General features: G+C 42.8%; 1 protein-coding gene across 1 annotated transcript; it reads right to left on the bottom strand.

Annotated features, from left to right (window-relative positions):
* Positions 1-1,967: 1,967 nt before the first annotated feature.
* Positions 1,968-6,842, bottom strand: LOC148033283 (uncharacterized). The gene is made up of 5 exons (XM_087681183.1): positions 6,600-6,842; positions 6,450-6,511; positions 4,169-6,343; positions 3,957-4,092; positions 1,968-3,876 (listed from the first exon to the last, which is right to left on the bottom strand). Exons 1-5 carry the CDS (start codon positions 6,766-6,768, stop codon positions 3,062-3,064), a joined length of 3,357 nt encoding a protein of 1,118 aa, XP_087537309.1. The 5' UTR covers positions 6,769-6,842; the 3' UTR covers positions 1,968-3,061.
* Between the last annotated feature and the right edge of the window lie 2,430 nt (positions 6,843-9,272).

The raw sequence follows: 9,272 nt of genomic DNA, 5'->3' as shown, positions 1-9,272 counted from the left end.
AATAGCTTCCTATATTGCCTTGTAAGACCTCGTATATGTAAATCATGAAGAAAGTAAATAAAAATTTGTTGACATATCCATACTTGTATTTATACTGATAGTAAATAGATTTTCTTCAATATCCTTGCATTGTATATTCTCTTCTCCTCTTCCATATCTACAAAAAATTTAGCTTAAATATGCCATTCAAAAAGTGGAATCAAATATACATAATTTGATGTAGAAACTTATCCATTTATTGTTAAGGTAGAATACAAATAAACATGATGATTCAATTTCTTCATTCTATAGATCCATCCTCACTTGATGTAGCATATATAATGATTTAACCTTTAAAATCATAATAATGTTGTCATTGAACCAAACATCAATATCCATTGTAGAATCTTTGCCAAAATCATCATTTTTCCGATCCAAAGGAACTAAACGACCACCAACATAATGCCATAGGAGATCAATCTCCACATGGCAATAAGCCCAAATACTTGCAAACTTCTCTTTAAATAGGGTTCTTGTAAATATGTATGATGCTATGTTGGCACATAATGAAGTTGGTCCCCTTGCATGGAGTTTTCCTTTAATTGACAAAAATAATCTCACCTTAATGTGCTTAGAAAGAGCATGAGATATTGGGTCCTCCCACCTACCAATGCACTCTAATCATTAATGAAGATACATGTATTATACTTTCTAAAATGCAAATTGACTAAAATACTTCCAAGCCAAACACATATCACTAGGACCATAAATGATGCCCTATGTCCAACTTGATAATTGGAAACGGCCATTGGTAGTGGTTTCCGTTTAGCCAAGACACATACATCACCAAGTAAGTAACAATTTCCTCTATATGGTGCTTGTGTATATGGTCCTTTTAGCCAAGACACATACATCACCAAGTAACAATTTCCTCTATGTGGTGCTTGTGTATATCAACAAAAGATCTTGAGGCTGTGATACTTTGGTTATAATATGACAAAATGATACGAAAACTTAGGAAGCAACTTGCAGCTCATGGAAGATGAGATAAGCCTTGAGCTTTGGGCCTTAGGATCTCAGAATCAGCATTGCATGATGTTCTTCAGATAACTGGTCATGACATCGCATGCTCCACATTCACAAAAACCCAATTATTGAATGTGAAAGAGGTTTAGTCTTTCCGTGAGCAAAGGCAAGGAAGGAGGCATGCATGCGAAGGAGCGTGTCGTAACGCACGGTAGAACTTGGAAGACGAGAAAAAGGTTAGGTGTTTCCTTTTGTTTTATTTTATTACGCATTTATGTGTTGAGTCTGGCAGGCAAAGGCGTCCTGGCTCTACTTGTGCGATTGACATTTTTTATCGCATTTTTTTTTTAAATTTAAAAAAACATGGATTCAGTCACTTCACGCCTTTCTTTATCCCCGCCCTGTCAATCATGTCACACGACCTCTCATCCCATGACCTCTTTTATTCAACGACTATGGCCATGGATATGGATGCTCCTGCATTAACTCTCTCTCTCTCTCTCTCTCTCTCTCTCTCTCTCTGTGTATCGATCCAGCTGGAAATATCTTAATTATGTGCTATTCCTTACAATAACTCATCCCAATTACTACAATGTCAATATTAATACTTGTATATTTGTAACAATAATTGAACCCAATTATTAATCCCAATTACATTATTGATTCCTGTTCAAGTTTGCAAGATTAAGTGCTATTCCTTACAATAATTCATCCCAATTACTACAATGTCAATATTAATACTTGTATATTTGTAACAATAATTGAACCCAATTATTAATCCCAATTACATTATTGATTCCTGTTCCAGTTTGCAAGATGAAGAACTACCATTCCCCATCTTCCTTGCTTCCTGCCAACTTTCGTCATATTATTATCCACACGCACAAAAAAAAAAAAAGGCCATGAATTTTTCTGAACTTTTGAAAAACCTTCCATTCAACACTAACTTTCAAAGTCTGTTTCAGAGATTAAGAAAATTTGCTTGACACTCGATCTTGGTTGCTAGTAGTTGATACACATAATGGCATGCAATCTCCAACAGCTTTCCAATATATAGAATACAACATCAGCCTTACATCATTTTGTCAATCAGTACATGACAAATTTTCACTTTCAGACCAGAGCACCTTTAGATTCCTAAGGTGGCTCAGATTATATTCACGTGACTTGAACTGTCAGTGAGAATCCACTCAAAGTGTAGTTCAGGGAGACTGTTGAACTTCCTTTCCATCTAAGGAGGGACCTGCAGCAGAGCCTCAATAGACCAGTACAGAAATTTTATGTTCTTCAAGCAGATATGTAAGGCATAAGCAACATGTTTACCCTGCCGTGCAGCACTTCAATACCTGAAGTCGTGAATCATCATACTTGTTCCCAGTCACAATGCCCTGTCCATAACATGAGCTGGACTTGGAGGGGAAACCCCAACAGTCGCACTTTGCAAGGCAGGAATTGACCTTATTTGCAATGCCCTTGAATTCTTGACCATCGCTGACAGATAACTGGGACAGGGCACAACATACATATTCCTTCACCACCATATTACGACTGACCACCCCTCACCATGGTCGTTCACCCCAGCTCTTAAGTTACTATCGACTTTCATTAGTTGAATATGTTACAGGATGTCACCGATGTCACCCAGCTTGATAATTTTTATGGGACAAATGATCATAACCCAAGAGCAGCTTTGAAAAACTGGAGCACAAAAACAATACACTGCTCAGGTCCATACTGGTAGTCACTCTTTGTGGCACCCAGCACAAAAAGATTATATATCACCTGCGATGTATGAGCTATGATTGAAACCCACAAACTGTGTGTGGCTGGATAAAATGGTACTATCAATGAGCTACGGTATGAGAAAAGATGAAGTTACAATCATTTGTCTCATTAATATCCCACAAGCTGTATATGTAAATGTACCCATATGCACATGTTACTGATCCACAGATTCATGGAACATTAGTCTATGTCAGTTAAATCTCATCTGGCTGGCATTGATGTGCTTCACAATATGAGCATCATATACACGTACCTTCAAGCACTCCGAACTTCATTTCACAAAACATCTGCTGAAGTGCAGTGTTGATTGATAGCCCCCCTTAGGAATAGGATTCCTTCGTCTGGTACCTAACTCAACCACCAGTTCCTCAATAAGTCCCCTTAGCATGTGCCCTTCCAGCTCCATTGCTATCTCACTAATGTCACTGTTGAAGTCAGTCCACCTCCCCACACCTGTATTCATTTCTTTCTCCACCAGATCATCTATGTTCATGCTGCAAGCCATATCTCTCCAATCATTCAGGTTTCTGTACAGAGTTTTGGACAAATGTGCAGCAGGAGAAATCAAAACAGGAAGAAAGTAATTTTGTGAAGATTCTTCACCAATGCCCATGTTCAGGCTCAAAGCCTCATTGATACAATCAAAAACTAGTTTCCTGTTTTGCACAGCGGCCTCTTCAAACAAGCTTCTTGTGAAACTCAAATCTATCTCCGATCTACAAGAGCCTAGATGATCATCTTCTGGGAAAAATCCCCACTCCCATTGTCTATTTTGTTCTTCAATTTTCTGAAAGAACGCAGGATTGACTAGGGGACCTGACAGATGCAACCTAGCTGAATAGACATCTTCGGCTGAGAGCTTGGCAGCACCTACAATCACCCGGATGTATCCCTCCTCACTTTCCATTGCTTGGCCGGTACTAATGCTTGGAATATCAATGTGGTGTATGCGAGATATGGTGTCCAAAAGCTTGTTACGATCTGCAAAGGCTTTATTATCAAATGGATCCACATCATCCAATGTATGACCTTGCCTTACAATGGTGCTCGTGCAATCAGAAGTCTCACAGCAAGGAGACTTCTGGTCTGCCAACAACCAAGGACCACATGAGAGCATAGAAAAGACATCAACTATTCAAAATACAAATCTGTTGGACCTAACATACCTTGAAGACTCTCAAAGCTGTCTGAGGACTCGTCCTGGAAAGGGCACTGCAAAGTTGAAACAGGGCTTGGTTGCAGTCGTGTACCAACGCAATCCTCAACAGATGATTGATATCTGCATTTGAAAGCCCTTGGAACCTGCACAATAACAACACACAGCATAAAGCCCTCATTCTTTCTTTAGTAAATCCAACCCATGGTGATGTTTCCCTACCATGTTTGTCTCTTGCATGGAGTTGTCCATTGTGCATGCAGAGCTCACAGAACTCTCACGAGTATTTGACAGGGTAGATTCCATACTATCAGAACAAACCACCGATGCATCAATCTCTGGATGCTGCAAAGAATTGCCAGTGACCTCCATGAGTTCTGGCTTTTCCTGCGGCAACCCATCCAGTGGGGCATGTGTTCGGGATGAATTCAAAGCCATCAGCAATTCCTGGAGAATTGCTGCTGTTGTTTTACCAGAGTAAGATACAGGCTCTTTTCTCCTGTAAACACCACTGTCTGGATAAACATATGATGATGCAGTGTCAGCACCATCTTCTCTCTCATCTTGCCCATCCGTACACGAGTCACAAGAGCTTTCAACATTAGATATACCAGAGCTCTTGAAAGTGGTCTCCAACGAATGTGTCTCACACGGATCCCAACTGGTTAAGACTTGTTCTCCTCCATACTGTTCACACTCAACAATGCTTTCAGCTGAAACATCTAAGCTTTCAACAATACAATTGCTGTGAGAGTCGACCTCTTCGATATTTCTTCCACTCACTCCCTCAATGCTAGAATCAGCACCAACATCTTCATTGGCACAGCTTCCCTCCATCAAGGATTCATCTGGCAAGGAGTTTGTGTTCTGCGTGACTTCAGAGAACTCCGTTTGGCAGATCGGTTCAAGATTTACTCGAGAGTTTTCATGCTTCAACTTAACACATTGTCTAGCTATACTTGTAGTGTTCTCTGTGGTAGATGCTTTTCGTTTCAGCAATGACTTCATCAAAGACGAGTCCCCTCTTTTCTGTGAGCTTTCCATTATCTTTTTGTTACTGTCATTGGACGACACAGCTTTGCGAGAGCTAAAGAGTCTGCTGTAATTCAAAATACCGCTGCCACTAGTAAGGCTGTTACTGCTAGCAGATGTCACAACCGAACTGGATGACATGGTTCTTGATGACACATTATTGCTTGCCAATCTATTCACTGCATTCTCAGTACTTTCAGACTGCAGGGCCCCAGGAGTGCTTGGGTCTCTTTCCTGTTTGGTACCAGCCTTTTTCAAACTGTGACTCTTGGCAATAGGCTGGCTTAGTCTCCTGCAACTCTGCTCTTGCCTCCTCAAATCAGGTTTTGACTTCTCTTCTCGGCAAACTTTCGCCTCTTGCTGGGTCCGGTTGGGCTTAACACCTCCAACCTCTTCCTTCACACTTCGGCTCCGCAGCAACCGCGGTCCCGAAGTTGCCGAGTCTTCTTTAGTGACACACTTCAATGCTTCCTGGCTTGAAGCTGGAGGACCTTTTTTGCCACCACCAACATGCACCTTTGATTGTGCAGCATTTGAATCACCTGTATTGATGGTTTTGTTCTCCTGCTTTGACCTGGGTTGACACTTTGCTTGTTGATCAGAGACAGCTGGTAATGAAAGGACCTGTTTCTTTGCTACTTGTGGCTTCTTCTTAGGGTATGAAAGCGTCCTGGAACTCTTTTTTGTACCCTTAGCTTCTCCATCCCCATCACCTACAAGCAGTGGCCTTACAACGTTGCCTAGATTTCGGGCTCGAGTGCTAGGCTGCATGCTAGGCTCAAGGATCTTAGCTGCAGCTTCAAACAAGCGAGCCGCACTCTTTGAAGCCAGGGGGCTTTTGATAGGGGAAACTAGTTTGTTGTGGCTCTTGGAAGGAGATAAGATTGATCTCAATGCACAGTCACTTTGCCGTGGGGACAAAGCTGGAAGCTTGTAGAAAAACATGGGCTTAAGATCCTCAACACGGTTACTGCTGTGACGAGTCAAGGCACCAGAATGCTTCTCATCTGCTTGGAATTCATTCTCCTTCCTGAATGAAGAGTTGATCTCCTTAGACGAGGTCTGCCTCGCCGATGGACATCTGTCGATGGGCTTTTGTTTGGTGTGTTTCCCTTTGTCCACAGGCAGGTGCGGCTGTTCATCAGCATGTTTGCCCATTGAAGGATGTTTGTCATGGTCAAAGTCCTGCCTTTCCCGGCGAGGGGGCTCAGGAGATGGCATAGTTTCGAGGCCCATGAGCCTGGCAACGACACCAGGAGCCCTCTTGCCAGACTTCTTCTTCTCCGGGGTTCTCTCTTTGAGCAGGCCATTGGGACTGTCACACTGCGAAGGCCGCGGAAACCCGCCTCTGTTCTCATCAGCAATCTGCGAGCATGGGATGACAGGAAATCAAGCAAAGGAGAATTGGTTATCTACATTCAAATCAATGGGGAAGGAAGAGATCGAAAAAGCGCCTGGAAGGATAGCTTACAAGCAAGAGTTTGGCCATGGGGAGCTTCTCATCTCTGTGGAGCTTGGAGACTTGCTTACGCTCTGATCAAAACGGAAGAGATTAAAACAGGGGGGACATTTGCAAGGAAAATGGTGGTGGAAGGAAAAATGGTGATTTTGACTTTCTTACCTGCAGGAAGCAATTTGTGCGGAAAGAAACGCTTGCCGTGCAGCCTCTTGTTCCAATCGAAGAGCTGGAAGAAGACTCCTGCGCATCCGCCAATCTTAGAGTGTTGTTGCTTGTCCGAAGAAGAAGAAGGGGTGAGGCTGGAGAGGACCTTCCCAGGGGGATCTGCCATACCTCCTCAACTGTGAGAGAGAGAGAGAGAGAGAGAGAGAGAGAGAGAGAGAGAGGCCGCGGGGGGGGGAGACAGAAGAGAGAGGGCTCCGAGAGAGAGAGAGAGAGAGAGAGAGAGAGCACGGATGTGGAAAGTGGCCATTTTTGAATATGGCGGATACTCTTAATCCGCTTGTTGCATCATCCTAATTACTTAATTAGCTCTCCCTTAACTGTTAATCCCATTGTGTCTATAGAGGCTGTTTCCATGCGCTACATAATTCCCCAGTCCGTCTATAGCGACTGTTTCCATGCACTACATAATTGCCTGCTCAATGCCAAGGTACCTGCACTCATTGACAACCCACAACCCACACATAGCTCTATGCTTGCATCTCTAGAGCTGTCAAGAGATATTAGGTTAAGTGTGCCATTTCTCCTTGCCTAAAACAAGTGCATTGTCATCTTTGATCTTCACAAACGCTATTTTTGCATTTTTCCCCTTTTCATGTGCATGTTTGTGGAGACATTGTCATCTTACTTTTCTCAAGAAGTGCAAATTAAACTTAACATGATTTGTGGCTCATGATGGACATTTTGATGTATTGTGAGGAGGGCCAAATATGTGTCACTAAATGAGCCCCTTTCGGTGTCCTACAAGTCCAAGGTTATTCACCTCTTAAGAATATGCACAAATATATCTAGCTATTGTATGACCTATCATTGGAGTCAAGCTAACAAAGACAAACACTTGAAGAGGGACTATGGCAGTTGAAGTTTGAAGAGGAACTCTAAAGTTCTCGATTATGAGTGCTAAAGTTTGAAAAGGAACTTTAGGAATCTCAAATATGAGAATTGAAGAGATGATTTGAAACGAACACCAAGAATGTCAATTTTTTGAAGACGTTTGCGATTTGGCTTCATTCCAATATACCCCTAAGGGCAAGGTATCGCAAAGCTGCTCAATCACAAGTTTTGAGCTATTGACCTTCCATTTATCACATAATCATCATGTAGACTAAGAGTTGGGCCACACTCAAGTCTATTAACTTGTGCAAGTCCACAACTTTGGGTTTTATCTGCACATGTCCCATCCTTCTAAACTTGGACCTCGTTAAAAAGAGGGGTTTTACCCTCTTGTCTAAAAATGAGGATACCCCATCGACTCCACCAAGCAAATCCACATTGGTTCCTCCTTTCAGTCACCTTGTCTGGCCATTTCTCTCACCTTCTTTAATGCATTCCAGGGTTCCTCTCTCTTCCCAAACATCTCTACGCTTGTTGGCAATAAGGGTACACCATGACTGTGAACTTGCGCATGTCGAGTGTTTCTTTGCAGATGATAAATCCCTCATGCAAATCAATTGACATATGGAGCATAGCTTTGAGTTGATACTCATTGGTGAGGTTGAAAGTTTTTCTACCAGCTTCAAGAAATGTTTACACGTCTAAACCAATGGCTTTTTTTTTTTTGGGGGGGGGGGGGGGGGCGGGGGGGGGGGGGGTTTTGTGGATGTAGAGAGGTTTATTGAGTATTTGTAGGCATGTTGAAAGCGCGTAGGTAGGAACACCCCGCTTTCGTGCCCGGGGGGGTTTCCGACATTTTGAAGACGAATGCCAGGTAAGCGCTAAAGAGGGGACACGTGTTGAGCGCGGGCCCCACAGGAAAAAGGCGACTTCAAACAAAGTGGTCGAAAACTTTAGGACAGGCGCGTGTAAACGGGGGACGGGGGGGGCGGGGGGGCGACCTAGCCGTTGCCCATTTAAATTTGGATCGCACTTTCCCTTTTCTTTTCTCCCTTTCAGAATTCGATGACTCTTGTCGTCCATCTACCACACCATTTGCGCTTTTGGGCCCCTTCCTAGTAAGTCCCCCTCCCCTCCATGAAAAGGCTTAGCCTCTCTCGATTGATCACATTTTTAACGCAACTTTTCAATTTGAAATCCCATCTACTCACAGCCAGGTCACGCGCAAGTCCATTCGCCTTGCGTGAATTCATAGAGTCCAGTTTTTGAGCATGTGGCCACGCTCATCGACTTGAACTCCGAATAAAGACAAAACTCTCACAAGTTAACTAAGCACTCGCTAAAAGTGGGGGCTCTGCTTACTTGCATGGACCCATGCTCACATATCCAACAAACATTGGCACCTCCTTACTTCTCTCACCCAAGATGTCTTTTCTCTCCCCTCCTTCAACGTGTATAAGGGGCTCACACTGTCAAATTCCCACTAGTCTCTATTTCTGCACGGCTTATTTGTTCTCAAGAGGTTGGTCCCTCCAATGCAAGTACCTTATTTGCATGTGGTGAGGCTCTCATCATTTGCTCTCCATTCACATTGTAGTTTGTCACTACCAAAAGCAAAAAAATCTTACCCCAAATTTTGAAAGTTTGAAAGATACCTCGAGGGTACCCCCCAAGGTTTGATATTGAAGTAACCATAAATTAGATAGTTTTATTACAAAGTGTTGCTGATCAGAAATAAATATTATGTTAGTTTAAGCTACTAGAACTGCAACATATAAC

The sequence above is a fragment of the Lygodium microphyllum genome, chromosome 7 (assembly GCF_053477565.2).
Source record: "Lygodium microphyllum isolate KBCC chromosome 7, Lygodium_microphyllum_v1.1.10, whole genome shotgun sequence".
In the NCBI taxonomy this organism is placed as follows: Eukaryota; Viridiplantae; Streptophyta; class Polypodiopsida; order Schizaeales; family Lygodiaceae; genus Lygodium; species Lygodium microphyllum.
Note: the sequence above shows the minus strand (reverse complement) of the source record. Positions and strands in the feature narration are given on the sequence as shown.

Bases quoted from the DNA above. Each gene is read 5' to 3' on its own strand.
- LOC148033283 (XM_087681183.1), bottom strand. From the start codon at position 6,768: ATGGCAGATCCCCCTGGGAAGGTCCTCTCCAGCCTCACCCCTTCTTCT. The intron at 6,512-6,599 runs GTAAGAAAGTCA...CGTTTTGATCAG, and splicing joins GCACAAATTGCTTCCTGCAG to AGCGTAAGCAAGTCTCCAAG. The intron at 4,093-4,168 runs GTAGGGAAACAT...GTTATTGTGCAG, and splicing joins CCATGCAAGAGACAAACATG to GTTCCAAGGGCTTTCAAATG.